Below are 19,261 nucleotides of genomic sequence, written 5' to 3'. Positions count from 1 at the left end.
ACTCACGTGCTCCAGGAGTAATGGGTGGGTTTGGGGTTCCCTTTGGCCACACATCTCAGCACGGCCTCACTCCGACTCACGTACCAGTTGTCATCATAGCCCTCGATGGTGACTTGCGGGGGGTCTGTGGAGAAAGCAGAGGGGCCAGTCAGACCCTACCGCCTGCCTTTGGGGCCCAAGCTATCCTGGGTTCTCTGTCTCTGGGACAAGGAGTCCTGGCCCCCAGCCCCTCCCCACCTTCTAACCCACTAGACCCCACTCCCCCACCAGGGACAGGAAAGAACCCAGGAGTCCTGGCTCCCAGGCCCTCTGCTCTAGCCCCCACTCCCCTCCCAGAGCCGCGGATGGGACCCAGGAGCCCCGGGCCCCGCACTCACACAGCACGGACAGCGTGACAGGGATGTTCTCCGGCTCCGTCAGTGTCCTCTGGCTGACGACACAGGTGATTTGCTCCTGGTCTGCCACCGCCGTGGGCACCATATTGAACTGGCTGGTGACAGTGACGGTGCCGTCTCCGTTGGTCACCTCGGAAGCATTGAAATTGCCGGGAAGGGTGGCGATCCAGGTGATGCGGGCAGGGGGTTTGCCATTGGCTGAGGTGCAGACAGCCACCGGGATCATGGTGTTACCCGCCACCACCTTCCGCGACTCGGCTGTGTTGGTGGGCCTGGCTGGGGGGGACGAGAGGACAGGGTTAGCCAGTGGCGTTCCCCAGGCTCCTCCAGCCAAGATCGGGGGCGCCGTCGCGCCAGGCACTGCGCAGAGATTGGACTTGGCCAAGCTCCGTGGGAGCTGACCCCGGAGTCCCGAGTCCCAGCTCCCTGGTCTCATCTCGCCAAGATCCTGTCGCTGAAAGTCCCTTTCCCAGCAGCTGCCCACCGAGATCTTCTCCCAGGGCGGCCTGGTAGCCGTGCCTAACTATGCTTTCCCCATCGTTAATTAAAGCAATTAGCACAGGCAGTTCTGCCCATGTCAGACACAGGAACGAGGAACCCCGAGGCACCGATTTCACCACTTCCCCTGCCCTGGGAGTGGCGCAGGCTGCATCTGACCCCAGGGGCATCCCACAGACCATTCCCTAAGAAGATGGGACCTGCAGGCCAAACCATCAGCCCCACACCCCCCCTAGAGGGGAAGGCCTATATCTCATTCCCCCACCCCCACCCCAGCCAGTCCCATGCCCTTGGGTGGGATTGGCACACCCTAGAAGGGAAGGCCCCATGTGACATTCCCCCCAACCAGTTCCCCGCCTGGGGCGCGCCCCTCACCCAGGATGCTGAGTGTGGTGACCCCATCCTCGTTGCCATGAGGGTAGGTGGCGAATTCGCAGATGTAGGTGCCCTCGTCGCCCATGCGCAGGGGCTGGATGATCAGCGTGGCGTCCTGCAGGGAGACGTTCAGAAACCGGATTCTGCCGCTGTTGTCCAAGGGGAAGTTGGGCTTGTGGTCCGGGAGGTAGACAGCCACGTTCTGCTTCTTGCCCCCCATCTCCTTCATCCAGGTAACCTGGCTGACCTTGACGTCGGAGCTGGTTGTGGGGAAGAGGCATTGCAGCGTGGCCTCGTCACCCACATAGCCCGTGACCTCATTCCGGACCTTCACCCGCTGGGTCAGCACCACTGTGGGGGGAAGAGACAGAGCCAGTTAGTGGGACAGGGACAGCCACTAGACCCAATGCCACTCACAGAGTTGGGATGGAACCCAGGAGTCTGCTCTCCCAGACCCTCCTGCTTTGACCCGCTGGACCCCACTCCCCTGCCAGAGCTAGAAACGAGGACTCCTGGCTCCCAGCCCCCCTGTTCTGACCACTAAACGCCACTCCCCTCACAGAGCCAGAACAGAACCCAGGAGTCCTGGTTCCCCACCCCTCTGCTCTGACCACTAAACCCCACTCCCCTCTCAGAGCCAGGAAGAGAACCCTGCCCCCCAGCTCTAACCACTAGACCCCACGTCCTTCCCAAAGCCAGGACAGATCCAAATGTCCTGATTCACAGCCTAGAGAGAGACTGAGCTGGTTAGTGATTGTGGGGGGAAAACAATAGACACACACCCCCACGAGTATCCCACACTGAGCTCCAAGCCCCTGCAGCCCAGAGATGCCCCTGGGGATGCCCCTCTGACAGGGAGATGTGGAAGGCTGGGAGCCACAACCCCAGAGAGTTACAGATGGGTTTGGGGGGATAATTCCGATAGGAGCCATTTAAGTTGCAGGTGTTATTCTGGGGGTCTGACTAGATGATCTAATGGTCTCTCCACCTATGGACCTGCTTTTCCTTCCCGCCCGGGACCCTTCTACCCACAGATCCAGGGCGATTCAGGTCAGAAGGGACTGTTTGTGCTTGCAGCCTGACCTGCTGTATAGCACAGGCCAGGGAATTCGATGCAGTCCCCCTGCACAAACCCGCCTCTCAGTGAGAGCCCACCACTTCCCATGGGAGTCCCTCCCAATCCACTCAGAACTGGTGCCTTGTTTCCAGTTGTACCATGTCTGGCTTTACTGTCCCATCACTGGCTCCTGTTCTGCTTCTCCGCTCGGTTCAGAGAGCCTTTCAGGGCCTGGGACAGTCACCTCCTCAGGGGCGTTGGAGCAGCGTGTAGAGGGGGGCGCCAAGAGCCACTGAACCAAACTGTAAACTCTGCATGTGATGGAAACCACTTCGACCCCCCGACCCCTGCACCTCGTGACCCTTGTGAGACGTTAGCCAGACCGAGCACGCTCAGTCTCACTCCAAGGCATTTTCTCCAGCCCTCAGATCATTTCTGCAGCTCTTCTCTGCCCAGGGGTTTAACTCTATGGGTTTGGGGCACGCAGAGCCCTGTACGAACACGCCTGTTCCTGGGTCATTTGCCCAAGTAACAACGCCTGGGCAAGGGCTGCACAGGGAATTGCTCCGACAGAACTGACTGCGGCAGCTTTGTAACCGGTCCAACTGCATGCTTAGACTTAAGTCCACCTCCAGCCAACCCAGTGTGTCCACAGGGCCATTTACACCAGTTACCTGAATCCATTTAAACCCAGACCTTAAAGAGGTGCAGCTCTGCATATAGACAAGGCCAAGGGACAACTGGGGCTGGTTCAGAAAAGGGAAAAGCTAGGCTGCATACCATGGAAAAATATCACAACAGAGAGATGGATCAGGCTGGAGAATTGTCTTCCCAAAGGAAGAGCTGGGAGCCCCAACATTGGGCAAGGGGTCCCTGTATAAATAGCCCCATGCCCCATCCCGTCAGGGATGCACCAGATGAAGATCTCTTCCGCCGTGCTGCCATGAATTCGTAAAGGAGCAAGCGTGCCGTTTAAAGCGCTGTCACCCTCCCGCGCCCGAATCCAGAGCGAGGGAGAATCGGGCAGAGGCTGCCAGCCGTGGGACATGGGAAGGTTTCTAGCCCAGCCAGCTGAATGCTGCTACAGGTGCTGATCAAATGCACTCCATTTAACAGGCCCCCTTGCACCCGATTTGCTCATCCCGCTAACCGGAGACAGCGCTGCTCTCCCAAGGAGACCCATGCAGGGTCTGGGAGCCTCCCCCGGCCATCTGTCTGTCCAATGTGCCATTGTATTCCAGCACAGACAGCCTGACTCGTTCTATCCACAGCCCCAGACCTGCATGCACAGATACACGCCCATCCAACTCTCTCACACAAAGGCTTCCACCTCTCCCTGTACAGTCACTAATCTGAAATTTTCGTGACTCAGGGCCACATAAGACCCATTGTTTTTGTTTCTTAAACTCTTCCTCCCCCGGCCCTGATTTGGCTGGTTTTGCCTTCTGCTTTTTGAGCTGTTTTCTTGTCTCCTGACACCCCACCCTGCCAGCCAGGAGAGCCAGAATGGACTTTTTCCAAACAAAAGCGGCAAGTCTCAAATAAATCACATGACCCTGGGAGCTGGGTCTTTATGAAGAAACATCAGATAGCACAAGAGTCGTGACAACAGCAGCACAAGTCAGGCAGAGCGCTGGATCTCCCCAGCCCCGCCCCCAGTGTGCATCTCCACACCCCGTCTCCGCGCGGACATCCCTGCTCCCCCCGTACCTGCGTGGCTGCATCCATACAGACTGCGTGTTTACACATACAGGGGTGCAGGCTGAAGGCACAGTGTATTTTCAGGCTGCTGAAGCCGGTCCGGCTCGGACTTCGCTATCTGAGCCACTTCCATTGATTCGGCTTCACCCTCCCGTGCCCAAGACATTGACCCGATTTCATGAACCCCCAGCCAGGGGGACACGCGCTGCAGATCAGGAGCTGCCTGCTTCCAGTTAAGCAGGTAAGAGCCTTGGGTCTGAGGTCAGAGGGCCCCGACACAGATTAGCCCCAAAGGCCCCCAGCTCCAGCAGTACCAGTCCCACACTGCAGACATGCCACGGGGCCCAGGATCACTCACAGCCGCCTCCCTTCAGCTGAAGATGTGCACCTCTGCGAGTGTCCTGGCACAGGTGCCCCCCAGTGGTTTGGATTTGCCCCAGAGCTGCAGCTTATCTCCTTGCACCAGTCCTGACCCCTGTTCCAAATGCAGACAGTGGTACAGGGCCTGCCAGCCACCACCTCCCTCACACACACCCCGTCCCAGACCACTGCAAGAGTTAGAATACCCCATGGATAGGAACAGCCCCGTGCCTCACTCCCTGAGCCAGCCAGTCCCCCGCCCCGGGAAAGGCCCTGAATCCCATTCCCCACCCCACTCTGAGCCAGCCCACCCCCTGGCTGCTGCTCCCAGATGGGGATTCCCCCTCGGTATGACTTGCACACACAGAGCCCCACCTATCCCATAGCTGGGCCTGCATCTGAGAGATCACGGCCACCACCCCAACCTGGCCCACAGCTTCACAGGAACTGGCCAACATCTTGTACTACAGCCCTGCGCCAGTCCCAGAGCTCCCTGTTGGCCCCAGGGGGAGGAACCAAACACTGTCGCTAATAAATTCTTCGTATCTCAGAAAACACCTGTTACTCAGCAGACACAGCTGGTAAATGACTCACCACCATCACACAGTGAGTTGGCAGCAAAGCTACGAATGGAATATAGGAGTCCTGGCTCCCAGCCCCCTGCTCTAACCACTAGACACTGCTCCACTCCCAGAGCTGGGATAGAACCCAGGAGTCCTGGCTCCCAGGGCCCCCCCCCCCCACCTCTAACCCACTAGACCCCACTCCCGTCCCAGTGCCTGGGACAGAACCCAGGAGTCCTGGCTCCCAGTCCAGCCCCCTTAAGAACTGGCCCATTCTCCTCCTCCAGCAGAGCTGCGAGCCTGTGTCCATCCAGGCTGGGGGCACACAAAGCATGGTATCTGGGCAGGGATTTGGGGGACATGGATGCAAATCCAGCCCACACACACACAAAGGCTGCATGTCCCCTGCTACAGAGATGAGGACAGCAGACGGCTCAGGGCAATGCAGCCCAGTTCTCCCCGCTTTTCCAGGCTGCTGGGTAAGGTGCCAGCTCCTCTGCTTCACAGACAGTAACCTACTGTCCCTGCCACAGCTGCCTTCCTGTCTGGCTGGGAGGACATGGGACACTGTTTCCTGCACACACACCCAGACATACACACACCCTCCACCCAGACAATGCAGAAAAGGGAAAGCAACATGCCTGGGTCAGCAGAGAGTAAAGGACAGAGGGAGTGGAGCTGGGGAGGCTTCCACGCACTGAACAGGGACAGGGAGAGAATTGGTCATACTTTAATCACTGTGGCTGGCCTGGCTCAGCACACTACAGCCTGGATAGAACATAGAATCATAGAATATCAGGGTTGGAAGGGACCTCAGGAGGTCACCTAGTCCAACCCCCTGCTCAAAGCAGGGCCAATTCCCAACTAAATCATCCCAGCCAGGGCTCTGTCAAGCCTGACCTTAAAAACTTCTAGGGAAGGAGATTCCACCACCTCCCTAGGTAACGCATTCCAGTGTTTCACCACCCTCCTAGCGAAAAAGTTTTTCCTAATCTCCAACCTAAACCTCCCCCACTGCAACTTGAGACCATTACTCCTTGTTCTGTCATCTGCTACCACTGAGAACAGTCTAGAGCCACCCTCTCTGGAACCACCTCTCAGGTAGTTGAAAGCAGCTATCAAATCCCCCCTCATTCTTCTCTTCTGCAGACTAAACAATCCCAGTTCCCTCAGCCTCTCCTCATAGGTCATGTGTTCCAGACCCCTAATCATTTTTGTTGCCCTTCGCTGGACTCTCTCCAATGTATCCACGTCCTTCTTGTAGTGTGGGGCCCAAAACTGGACACAGTACTCCAGATGAGGCCTCACCAATGTGGAATAGAGGGGAACGATCACGTCCCTCGATCTGCTGGCAATGCCCCTACTTATACATCCCAAAATGCCATTGGCCTTCTTGGCAACAAGGGCACGCTGTTGACTCATATCCAGCTTCTCGTCCACTGTAACCCCTAGGTCTTTTTCTGCAGAACTGCTGCCGAGCCATTCGGTCCCTAGTCTGTAGCGGTGCATGGGATACTTCCGTCCTAAGTGCAGGACTCTGCATTTGTCCTTGTTGAACCTCATCAGATTGCTTTTGGCCCAATCCTCCAATTTGTCTAGGTCCCTCTGAACCCAGGAGTCCTGCTCCCAGTCACCCCCCCAGTCCAATAGGCCTCACTCCCCTCCCAGAGCTGGGATAGAACCCAGGAGTCCTGGCTCCCAGCCACCCCCCCCCCCCCCCCCCCGGCTCTAATCACTAGACCCCACTCTCCTCCCAGGGCCCCTGTCTCAGACTGGCTGTGGGATACACTACTTTCCCTTGTGGCTCCCTCCTCCGCTAGCTCTGCCGAACCAGAACCTTTTGAGCTGCAATTTCCCCTCTTCAGCCCCTCCAAAGAAAACCCGGGTTGTGGACTGTGACTCAGGACACCTGGGTTCACTTCCCAGCCCTGCTGCTGGCTCCCTGTGTGACCAGGGCCAGTTCCTGCGTCGCCCAGAACCGAACTCTCCAGCTGTAACGTGGGGAGATGATCCTGCCTTTGGCCACTTAGACGGCGAACATTTTGGGCCAAGGATTGCGCCCAGCTCTGTGTCTGCACAGCACCACGCTTGACTGGGGGGGCCCTTCCAATCTCAGCCTGGGGGCCAGCACCTGGCACAATGGGGGAGCCCCTAATATGGCCGGGGGCAACTGCAGAGCATCCGGCACAATGTGGGGGGACTCGTTTTGATCTCGGCTGGTGGGAGCCTATACAGCGCCCAACAGGACTGCGCCCACCCCCAATCACGCCCAGCCCCTCCACTGCATTTCGGCTGGGAGGGCGAGGTCTGTGCAGCACCTGGCATGACGGGGAAGTGGGGCCCCTCAGCCCTGTGTAACAAACAAACCCTAATTGCACCATCCCTGCGCTCCACTTGGATCAGTTTGATAAACGAGAGAGGAAAAGGCTCCAGGCAGATTTTTTGCCTGATGATTTTGCTGCAGAAGAAAAGGGTTTTTTTGTTCCCAGCCAGCTAAGGGATCTTTGCGAGAGAGAAAGAGACACACAAAGGACAGACGGCCACAGGGCCGAGACACACAAAGGACAGACCGCCAATGGGACAGACACACAGACTGTTTCACTTTTTAAAAATAGCTATAGCTGCTGAGGGACTAGCCTGGCAAATGCACCCATCCCCAAACCCCTCTCTGCTCCGGCTTTCAGAGCCCTCTCTTAGGATTCGTCCCTCAGCGAGGACCATTATCCCAGCGAGCCAGGCACGCAGACCCCCTACCCGTAATGGGAAGCGACAGAGCCCTCTCGAGCTGCGTGCCACAGTCAGTCTAATTCTAAGAGCGTGAATGAAGCGGCCTCTAACTTAATAAGAAACCAGATCGAGCGTGAGGCGGGAGCATTAAAAATTCAGTTTTACATGAGGGGAAAAACAAAAACCTGAAACCGAAAAGGAGGAGGCGGAGGGTAATTGCAGAGCCGCATTATATCCTCCACTGCTCGGGGAAGCTCCCAGAGACGCCGACTGAGCTGAGATCAACCTGGACTTAGTAGGGGGCTTGGTTATCCCCTTTTTCCTGGCTTTATAATTACAGTCTCTAACCCAAATCCCCCTCTTTTCCCTTCTCAAATCTACATTGCTAACTAGCACTGTTGCGTTGCTGTTAAATGGGCCCCACAGCCCAGAGGTGCATCTCAGAGGCAGGCAAGAGAGCCCTGTAAAAACAGCCCCCGTGCCTCACCCCAGAAGCAGCCACATCTCAGCACAGCAGGTACAAGGTAAACCCAAGCAGCTGGTATTGCCAGCCTGGACCACACCCCCAAGCTGTGGTGCTAAGAGGCACCTGTTCCTCATCAGGAATATTTTGGGAGGGGGGAGCAAACAGAGAAGGGGGACCAGGATTGTGTCTAACTCTCCCTCTCCCTGCCTCCAGCTGAGTCAACAGGACAAGACAGCAGCAGCAGGGCTGCAAATGCACAAGCGTCTCCAGCTGGACCAGCCTGGAAGCCACCACGATTCCCCCACCAGCTTCACGCACCCAGATAAGATTCCCACCACTGCGGGTGAGCCAGGGAGGGGGCTAGCGGCCCCCCGCCACCCCCCATGCTGCTTCAGTCAGCTCTGTGGACAATGCTGGCTCCGCATCGCAGCACGGGGTGGGGTGGGGGCTAACTACAGGCTCCAGCAGCAGTAAGAGGCAAGTTACATATAAAAGGCACCTTCCCACTGGGCAGTTCAGGTGCCAGGTGCCCGTCTTGGGCGAGGGGGGGAGGAGACAAGGCCCTGAAGCGCTGGGTGCTCCAGTGTGAGGCAGGGGCATGGGGTGGGACAGCAGCCAGATGGAAACACGCATTGGGAAGAGAGGATGACAAGAGACACCCATGCATAGATGGGGGAGGAGACGCTCCGGCCATTGTTAGGGGCTCAGAGCCAGGACTCCTGGGTTCTATCCCTGACTCTGGGAGGGGAATGGGGTTTAGTGGGTTAGAGCAAGTGTGGTTGGGAGCCAGGACTCCAGGGTTCTATCCCGGCTCTGGGAGGAGCACCATTCCAATAGGTCTAGCTATAAGAATGGATGGGGGCCCACTGTTAACCTAGTTTGCCCTCTTGGCTGGCGTCACACAGCAGGTCAGACAAGATATTCACAACAGTCCCTTCTGGCTTGGACGATCTATGAATAACCCAGGCCAGGGAACGACACCCGGCAATTCACCCTTTGCAGCTGAGCGTTAACACAGGGATGACACTAACGTGCACTGAGGCCCTCAGGTCTGCGGGGCAGGGACTGTCTCATCATGTGTTTCTCCCCCCCAAATACAGCCTCTCGGCACTACTGCAAAGGGTGAGCAGCCTGCACAGGAAACAGCAGCGAGAGGGGCCCAGACACAGGAGCCTTTCACATTCCCAGCTCTGCTGCGATGCAGGGAACCAAACACGAGACTTGCAGCATCCATGGGCTGGCAGGAGGCAGGTTCCAGTTCCCTGGCCACCGACCATATCAAGGGAGTGATCTCTGATCTGGGATGGGGGCAAGGAGTCACCCCAAAGGGCTCTGGGGGAGCTGAGCGCATTCCCCGGCCTCAACTGTGCTCAGACGACATTTAGACTGGTCTGCATGCCCCTCGCAGCCACGGCTATACAAAGGACACACTAATCCTTAATGAATACAGATTTAATGCCTGTTATACTCAGGGACTAGCCCTGGGTCCAGTTCTGTTCAATATCTTCCTCAATCATTTAGATAATGGCATAGCGAGTACACTTATAACATTTGCTGACGATATCAAACTGGGAGGGGTTGCAAGTGCTTTCGAGGATAGGATTAAAATTCAAAATGATCTGGACAAACCGGAGAAATGGTCTGAAGTAAATAGGTTAAAATTCAATAAGGACAAATGTAAAGTACTCCATTTAGGAAGGAACAACCAGTTGCACACACACTAAATGGGAAATGACTGCCCAGGAAGGAGTATTGCAGAAAGGGATCTGGGGGTCATAGTGGATCACAAGCTAAATATGAGTAAATTGTGTAACTGTTGCATAAAAAGCAAACATCATTCTGAGATGTCTTAGCAGGAGTGTTGTAAACAAGACAAGAAGTAATTCTTCTGCTCTACTGATTAGGCCTCAGCTGGAGCATTGAGTCCAGTTCTGGGCGCCACATTTCAGGAAAGATCTGGACAAATTGGAGAAAGTCCAGAGAAGAGCAACAAAAATGATTAAAAGGTCTGAAAAACATGACCTATGAGGGAAGACTGAAAAAATTGGATGTGTTTAGTCTGAAGAGACGAGACGACTCAGAGGGGACACGGTAACAGTTTTCAAGTACATAAAAGGCTGTTACAAGGAGGAGGGAGAAAAAATATTCTCCATAACCTCTGAGGCTAGGACAAGAAGCAATGGGCTTAAATTGAAGCAAGGGAGGTTTAGGTTGGATATTAGGAAAAACTTCCTAAGTGTCAGAATGGTTAAGCACTGGAATAAATTGCCTAGGGAGGTTGTAGAATCTCCATCATTGGAGATTTTTAAGATCACGTTAGACAGACACCTCTCAGGGATGATCTAGATAATACCTCATCCTGCCTTGAATGCATGGGACTGGACTAGAGGACCTCTTGAGGTCTCTTCCAGTCCTACGATTCTGATTGCTAGAGGCCCCAACAGAAATCAGGACCCCGCCCCCGAGATCAGAAGTCCCCATCATACTGGGTGCTGCAGACACGGGAAGAGACTCCCAGAGCGTCCAGTCTCAACAGACCAAGGCAGGATCATTATCCTGCATTACCGATGGGAACCGAGGGCTGCAGTGACTCTCCCAAGGTCATCCAGCAAGCCTGGCAGAGCTGGGAAGAGAACCCAGGTGTGACATGTCTCATCCCAGCTCTTTAACAAGGCCGCTCTGCCCAGGCTCCGATCAGGGCCTGAGGAGCCAGCTGATCCTGGTGCATGTTTGCTGTCTGGAGAAGGGAGAGGCAGCGGATCAAAGCAACCCACACTGATTATGACTGACCACTTCTTAACTTTCCCCTGCAGACGCTGAATGCAGGGAGGGGCACGGGCAAAGGCCACTTTCCCAGCCCCCAAAACAATCTTGTAGCTCTTCTCCGAGCCCTTCCCACTTTGTTTACAGCACCAGAACCCGAGGCAGTGTCCAGTGATGGCCTCACCCATGTTGTACACAGAGATAACACCTCCACCCTGCTCTGGCTTGCTATTCTCCTGCCCAGACACCCCAGGGACCCATTCACTCCCCCTTAGCTACAGCATCGGCTGCCAGCTCATGCCCAGATGATCCTTGAAACCTTTCCAGGATACAAGCCACCAGCATAAGCCAGATTCTTTACATCCAACAGGTGGGGAAACCATGCGAGGCAGCAACGGTCATTTTTCTAGATGTTAAGGCCAGAGGGGCCATTCCCCATCCCCAGAGGGGACATCGCAGGCCAGCAAGTTTCACCCAGTGACCCTGCACTGAGCCCAATCACCCACATTTGGCGAAAGCCCCTTCCAGAAAGGCCCCCGCTCTGGGTCTGAGATGGAGCCACGGCCCTCAGGAGTTTGTTCTCCTAGTGACCCCCTCAATGTCAGACTGGTGCCTCCTGTCGCAGCTGGGATTTGTCTGGCGGCAGCTGCCAGCCCCTGGCTCCTCCGCCTTCCTTTGCTAGCTCCACGGCTGCAGCTCGCAGGATTTCTCCCCGGGATGGCGCTCAAACCCCATAACCAAGTCAGCTCTCAACCAGATTGCGCTGCGTCCATCTCTCCCCATCAGACCTTTTTCTCCAGCCTTAGATCGTTTCTGGGGCTCGTCTCTGCCCCCTCTTCAGCTTTTCCACAGGCGCCCCCAGAACGGGACGCAGGATTCCAGGATCTGTCTCACCAAGACAGAGGTAAAATCGCCTCCCTGCTCCTCCTCACAGCTCCCCTGTTTATACACCTGAGGACTGTGACTTGCCCATGGCCACCCAGTGGCCCAAAGCTGGGAGAGAACCCAGGAGTTTTGGCTCCCAGCTCTAAACCACGAGACCCCACTCCCCTCCCAGAGCTGGGAGAGAACCCAGGAGTCCTGGCTCCCGACTCCCCCACCCCTAACCACTAGACCTAGGGTGATCAGATGTCCCGATTTTATAGGGACAGTCCCGATATTCTGGGCTTTGTCTTATATAGGCACCTATTACCCACCATCCCGTCCCAATTTTTCACGCTATCTGCTCACCCTAACTGGACCCCACTCCCCTCCCAGAGCTGGGAGAGAACCCAGCTGAACCCAGGGTCTGAACCATAAAGGCCATCCAATCCAGAGCGCAATTGGCAGGAGAAGAGTCTGCAGCCCTGGGGAATCCGGGAAGGGGACGATGGGGTGTGTGTGCCAGGCCAATCAATATGGCTTAATAAATATAACCCACAAGATGCAGCAAGCAGCCCCTGGGGCGGGGGTAATTTTGATTCTCCCTGGTTTTTTAAATACATGCAAATGATGGGGGAGGGGAGAAGTAGGTCACCCACCAGGAAGCTGCCCTGCATGGTGAGGGCGGGGCAGTGCTGTTTGATGTAGTCACAGCAGGCAGACAAAGCAGTTTCAGTGGAGCGGGGCCTGGCAGCAGATATCCACTCCCCTATCTGCCTGGTGCCAGACTGCGGACAGGGTGGGGGAGAGAACTAACCCCTGGAAGGCAGGCCAGAGGGTGCGGGGCGGGGGCAGATGATAGGCTGGGAGAAGGCGCAGCTGCCTGCAGGTCAGCAGGGGGACACAGGAGCCCTTGAGAGAGTAACCGAAGGGGGGCTCCCTGCAATCTCTCCACGACTACACCCACCACCTGGCAGACCTGTCCCTGCTCCCTGAGTCCCTTCCCTGGGAAGCCAGTCACAGCCCTGCCGCTCCAAGGCCAGCACTGGAGGATCAATGAGACGCAACTCTGCACTTCAGAGAAGCAGGTGCCCAACGACAAGGGGAGGGCGGGTATCCCCGTTTTACAGACAGGAAACGGAGGGACAAGCAGGAAGGACACTTGGCTAATCTTACAATGCCAGAGCCGGGGACAGAACCCAGGAGTCCTGGCTCCCAGCCCCCCTGCTCTAACCACAAGACCGCACTCCCCCTGAGCTTGGGTTAGAATCCGGGAGTCCTGGCTCAGCACTGTAGCTGCAGAGGACAGAGCAGTCTCTCCTCACATCATGCCGCCACATCCCTTGCCGTGCTGCTGCAATGAGCCCCCATCTCGGTCCAAGAGTCACTTCCAGGAAGGCAGCATCGCAGCTGAGGCGCAGGGTGGGGGTTGCACGTCTGCCAGGATTACGCTCCCTGTCCCGCAGGGCCCAGGGGGACACCGCAGTTCAGGGAGATCTCAACGAGCAGAGACAGCGCTTCACAGCTCATCTATTCAGTTCATTATTGAGAAGCCCGTTCCTTCTCCCTTCCCCCACATCAGGGCCCGTACGGCTGCCACTGCCAGACACAGCAAACAGGGCTACAACACAGCCCCTGCTCTAAACACCAACCCTTTGAGAGAACCCAGGAGTCCGGGCTCCCAGCCCCCATTCCCCACTATTGCGTCCCCTGGCCAGGGTATCTCAGGAATGCTGGTGCATTGGAGACAAAGGCAGGGCGGAGCTGGGATTAGGGCTGGAACAGGGAGGCGGGAGTGGGAGGGGGGTGCAGAGGCAGGGGTGTGCACAGCACAGCAGGGACTACGGAGTGGGTTGTACCCAGGGACAGACAGTACTGGGATGCAGCTCCTCTCTGCAGCCTCTCCCACTCCCTTCGGCCAGTGCAAACAAAGTCAATGGGCTTTGCATTGGCTGCTTGTCCCAAAGCAGCAGGGCCCCAGTGCAAAGGGGTCAGTGCAGGCGACGTCTCTGCCATGGCCCCACAGCCTCCCCAACCTCCAGCACCGTCCCTGGCAACAGTGGTCTCTTTGGTGTCTGGCTTCTAACTATTGGTAAAGTCTGGGCCGTGAAATACCAGCTCTGTCACCAGCCAGCCGCTGCCTTTTCCTGGGCCTCCGATCCCAGCAGTAGCGACAGGAGGGCAATCCCCTCTGGCTATTCAGACTGAGCTCTTTGGGTAGGGACCATCCCCCAGGACCCCTGCAGCTCCCGGCACAATGGGGGTGGACAGGTGCCATCACAATACAAATGACGCCAGGCTCACCAGCTCTGCCCAAGGACAGGCTGGGCCCGTAGGCAAGGTGCTAACCTGGGGCTCAGGACGCCTGGGTTCTAGTCTCAGCTCCTTGTACACGTCACTGAATCTCCCTGTGCCTCTGTTTCCCCATCTGTGGATCGGGGCAGTTCCCAACCTCACAGAGGCCCAGGGAGGCCAGCCAAGTCCACTGATCTTTGCAAGCTCCTGGATGCTTCAGGCTCAAATCCCACCCAGTGGACAGGACCCCGGGATTCACTCCAGCTCAAAATGGGGGTGAGCCGCTGTACAGCCTGAACATGCCACAGACGTTTGCCCCGTCACCTAGGTAGGAGGAGGCAAAAGTGCAGCGCTGGGGGAAACCGGGACCTCGGCCTGACGGGGGCTCTGACCGAGTCTGCACTGGGGGCGGGGGTGTCGTTATGCCATTCCTGCAGCTCTAGAGCCAGCTGCAAGTTTTCTCCCATCGAAATGGGATTTTTGCAAACCCAACTTTGTCGAAACCCAGAAGCTGCCCAGTGCAATGTCTGGGTTTGACCAATTCCTCTCGACTTTTGGTGGAAATTGATAATAAAAAACTGATTTTCAAAAAGCCCCATTCTCTGTAACCCTCCCCCAAAGCCAGTCTCCATCCCCCCAAACAGATTTCATTTTTCTGTCAAAACCGCAAATATTCTTCAGGGGAAACTTTCACAAGCCATTTGTAGGGGATTTATTTTTTAATTTCCCAAGGAAAATAGCTACTTTTGGGATGAGCTCTAGTGTTTGCACCAGTGCACACAGACAGACACACACCCCCAGAACAGAGGGGGCGGACGGGTGCGATTCATGGAGCAGGATGAATCGGAGCATCCGGGGGTTTCCCAGGGCCACGTGGCCAGCAGGAGAGGAAGGGGTTAATGCTCCCAGGCTGGGCCCTGAGCCTGCCTTTCTGTGTGTCTGGCTCAGCCAGGGTGTGCTGGGCTCAAGGGGAGTGGACAGGGGAGGGGAGTGGGGCTGCTGGGGTTCTCAATGACCGAGGCACCCAATGACAAGCTGGCACACAGGGCTCAGCGTGGCTCGGGTTTGGCCCAGCTGCCCCCATCATGGTGCCAAACCCGTGCCGTGCTGCAGCCAGGCCCAGCAGGTCAAAAGCCCAGACTGGCAGTGGGGCCCAGCCCTCTGAGCCACTGGAGCAGCTGCTGCCTGGTGGGTGCGGAGGGTGGGGGGAACTCTTTCTTGCACCCCTCCCATCCCACCTGGCTGGCCTCCTTTTCCAGCTCTCCCCTCCCCACAAGGGCCGTGTTTCCCTCCCCAACGGGATGGGGCCTTCATGGGACACCAAACTCCAAAAGAGAGTGCAGCAAAAGAAGTTTGGGAACCTGTGGGCTAGAGCGCACTTGGCCCCCCTGAAGCAGGCAGACCTGCACTCCCTAAGCACAGGGTGCCCCCTGGCACACCCGGTGCCCAATACACACCCTACATTCCTACACACCCTCCTCCTGACACAACCTGTATCCCTACAGCATAGCTGTACACACAGTGACTGCAAGTTGCCAGTAGGATCTGTGCCCGCAGAACGTTCCCTAAACACACCGCACGCACTCTGCCTTTCTCAGCAGGATATTTTACATCTAGAGCACCTGGGTGTACCGCGAAAGGCCCCCACCCTCCTGCAGAACCGCCCCGCACAGAGGGTATGCCTAATGTCCCTAACAGCACCCGTACAGGCCCCCAACCCAGCAGCCTGCCACCAGACCAGGGAGACAGGCAGCCAGCTGGGGGCCCTCTCTCTGCTATACCCGCCTCAGGCCAAGTCGCACTGGGCTGAAGCCAAGCGCATGCAGGTGCAGCAGAAAGGAGCCGCGTGCGTGTAGGGTCCATTTTAACATCCCCTGTATACACAGGGGCAGTGCATGTGATGGGGACATCACACATTTCAGCCCCAGAGTCCATTAAAAAGAAAAGGAGTACTTGTGGCACCTTAGAGACCATTAAATTTGGCTTCCCCTCCCTCCCTTTCAACGACTGAAGTCATTTCCATCAGCAGCGAGGGAGCAGAGGTCACACTGACGCCAATGTCTCCCGCAAGAATAGCTGGGGTGCTCAGAGCAGCCAAGCGGGGTCAGACCAATGCACAGGTGCTGGAACTGGAGGTGCTGGAGAACAGTCAGGAGTTTTCATTCCACAAAGCCAGGATGGGCAAGGATGGTGTCCCTAGCCTCAGTTTGCCAGCAGCTGGGAATGGGTGACAGGGGGTGGATCACTTGATGATTCCCTGTTCTGTTCATTCCCTCTGGGGCACCTGGCACTGGCCACTGTCTGAAGACAGGATACTGGATGGGATGGACCTTTGGTCTGACCCAGTATAGCAGTTCTTATGTTCTAAAGCATTTTCCAACCAAGCTAAAATTCCAGTTTCCTGGGGTGTATGGTTTTGGGGGGGTTGTTTTGCTGTTTTCCCTCCAGGGTCAACCCAGAAAAATCCAAAACATGAAAATTTTCAATCCATTTTGTCAAAAACCCACAAAGAAAATGAAGTTTTCCCAGGAGTTCCCGTTTCCCTTGAAAAGCCGGGGGGCTGATTAGACTAAGAAAAAGAAGACTTCAGAGGCAAGATTTGTTTGTAGCTAAAATGGCAGAGCAGCCCATAGGAAATAAGGACAGGGCTGTGCTCAGCCATTATATGGCCTCCTTTGCTGTCTTAGCAGAGCTTCCCACAACATCTACCCCCCACTCCTGTGAGCTAGGGGCAAGAGCACCTCCTCATATTGCAGGTTGGGAACCAAGACCCGGGCGTGGGGTGCATCAACACAGCAACTGGGTGTGACTGCCGCACACACCAGCATAGCTTGCCCTGAGCTAGCGGCAGCCTGGACTAAACCCCCGCGTACAATTACACCCAGGACAGTGACCCCCTCACATCGCTGAGCGGCACGGCTGTGCTGGCAGATGTCTGTGGTGTACGCAAACACACACACGCACGCGCACACCTGGTCTCCGCTAGAAGCCAGTAGTACAATAGATCCCAGGCCAGAAGGGCCCTTGGGATCATCTGGCCTGACCTCCTGGATGACACAGGTCAGAGACCTGGCCCACAATCGTTCCTATTGGAGTCCAGGCATTTTTTATCCCATCTAGATTTAAGAATTGCCACCTTGATTTAAAAACCCGCCATACCTCTTGGTGAATTGCTTCAGCCAAGGGTTAGTCTCCTTCTCTGCCCGCCCCAGATGAACAGGTTCACCTTATTTCCAGTCTGAATCGTTACAGGGGGTGAGGCCTGGCAGGGACAGTGAGACCAGGATAAAGGTGCCACCCACAGAGCTCACTTTGCTTCGCACACCAGGAAGTGGTGATACCAGGTATAACTGAAGTCCCATACGTGCCACAGGCTCTGGGGGGGGGGCCTGGTTCTGGGGTCCTAGACAGCTGGACTGCAGGGTCCCATTGCTCAGCGGGACAGGGACCAAGCTCTACCCAGAACGTGGGGCCCACCCAGAGCAGGACTGGGCCAAGGAATCGCCGATCCTGGTGCCATGTTAGCTAGACCAGTTTAGGGACAGAGGCGAAACCTGCTAGTATGGACAAGGCCTGCGTCACAGGGGCAGAACAACAGAACCCAGGTGTCCCAGCACCAGCTGGAGCATGGGGGAGGGGTTGGTGTCAAGTTTAGGGGCCTTCCGCTAGCCTAGTGTTTACACGGAGTTGAAAGCAGATTGCGTTTAGCGGAGTCGCTCCCAGTCTCGGTTTCAGAGACCTCCGAGTAGGAGTTCACTTTTCCCCTAGATCCACAGTTTCTGCGATACCTTTCTCTTGCGCCAACGCCCCAGGCTCTCCTGGGATCCGGTGACTTCACACAGCTGTTCCCACAGGAGCCAGGACGCAAGGCAGAGCCGGCCCCCAGCCGCTGTCCTGCCCCGGGGCTGCGAGCCCTTTTCACAGCTCCCAAGGGTCGTGGGGCGGGACGCGATGTCCCAACAGCCCCACCCCGGGACAATGGGGGGCCAGGACCCCACTCGCTCGCTCCAGTGTGGGGAGCTGCCGGGGTAAAAGAGGTTCCCCCCGCCGGCTGAAATTCCCCACATTCCTTCGGGCAGAGGGGGGACAATAGGCACTGACCGCCCCCCTTCAGTTGAGCAGAGTCCGAAGGCTACGCCCCCGCCTCCCGGCGCCCAGCCAGAGAAACAGGTTCCCTGAACCTCGCCATCTTGGGAACAGAGAAAGTTTATCCAGGGAGAGGGCAGATGCCAAGGGCCGGAGTTCGGGGGTGGGGGCAAGACCGAGGGGGGCGCGGGACAGGGGGGAGGTGGCAGAATCGGGGGGGCATGGCAAAGCCTGGAGCTGGGGGCGCATCGGGGGCGAGTGAGGGGGGCGAAGGCGGGATGGGGATGCAGGGGGTTAGGAGGGATCGGGAGGGGGGACGCAGGAGGCACCAGGGGAACTGGGGGCGCAGGGGGGATCGGGGGGTCTGGAGGGGTCTGGGGAGGGGGGGCGCAGGATGGGGGGCGCAGGGGGGACCGGGGGAACTGGGGGCGCAGGGGGGATTGGGGAGGTCTGGAGGGGGATGGGGCGCAGGGGGGGATCGGGGGGTCTGGAGGGATCGGGGGGCGCAGGAGGGGTCTGGGGAGGGGGGACGCGGGATGAGGGGCGCAGGAGGGATCGGGGGATCTGGGGGCGCAGGAGGGATCGGGGGGACGCCTCCCTTACCGCTCAGCAGGCACCAGAAGACGAGGCTGCGGGGCGCGCCCATGGGACGCAGGGGGACCCGCTGGGCTCGACCCCGGCTCGGTGTCCGGCCGCGTCCCTCTGTCCAGCCGGCGCCGCTGTGTCCGTCCTGCCCCGCGCCGCTGCCCCGGTCTCCTCGGCGCCCGCCTGCCTGAGCCCAGCCCAGCCCAGCCCAGTCATGCGCCCGGCCCGGCCCGGCCCCAGCGCTAGCCCCGCCCCGCCCCGCCCCCACCCGGCACCCCGCCCCCGGGCCGGCTCCCCCACCCAGCCTGCGGACTCGGGGGGCTCCGGCCCGCGCGCGCCCCCAGCCCTTAGCAACCGGGGCTCAGTCCCCCCTGCCCCAGCCCGGCACTCAGCGCCTCAGCCCCCCCGGGCACGGACCCTCCCCCCAGCCCTCACGGGGGGATCCGCAGGCGGGGGCACCTCGGGGGTCAGGCGCCTCCCGGCCCCTAAACCCCCCTCCACGGTCAGACCCGGACCCAAGCCCGCCGAG

The 19,261-nt window shown here is 57.7% G+C and overlaps 1 protein-coding gene across 5 annotated transcripts in view; it reads right to left on the bottom strand.

Annotated features, from left to right (window-relative positions):
- NECTIN2 (nectin cell adhesion molecule 2) overlaps positions 1–18,964 on the bottom strand; it is a 39,942-nt gene extending 20,978 nt beyond the window's left edge. For 2 of the 5 annotated variants that reach the window (XM_037882736.2, XM_037882737.2), the window contains exons 1-4: positions 18,751–18,939; positions 1,269–1,619; positions 378–671; positions 7–124 (exon numbers count right to left, since the gene is read on the bottom strand). In XM_037882736.2, coding sequence (XP_037738664.1) covers positions 7–124; positions 378–671; positions 1,269–1,619; positions 18,751–18,793 — 806 coding nt within the window. In that variant the 5' untranslated portion in view covers positions 18,794–18,939. Of the gene's footprint in view, positions 1–6; positions 125–377; positions 672–1,268; positions 1,620–4,035; positions 4,568–18,750 lie in introns of those variants that run through there. The other 3 variants (XM_037882735.2, XM_037882734.2, XM_037882738.2) reach the window with 3 other exon arrangements.
- Positions 18,965–19,261: the final 297 nt, after the last annotated feature.

The sequence above is a fragment of the Chelonia mydas genome, chromosome 24 (assembly GCF_015237465.2).
Source record: "Chelonia mydas isolate rCheMyd1 chromosome 24, rCheMyd1.pri.v2, whole genome shotgun sequence".
Taxonomy (NCBI): Eukaryota; Metazoa; Chordata; order Testudines; family Cheloniidae; genus Chelonia; species Chelonia mydas.
The sequence above is the reverse complement of the archived record's forward strand: the minus strand, read 5'-3'. Positions and strand labels throughout refer to the sequence as shown.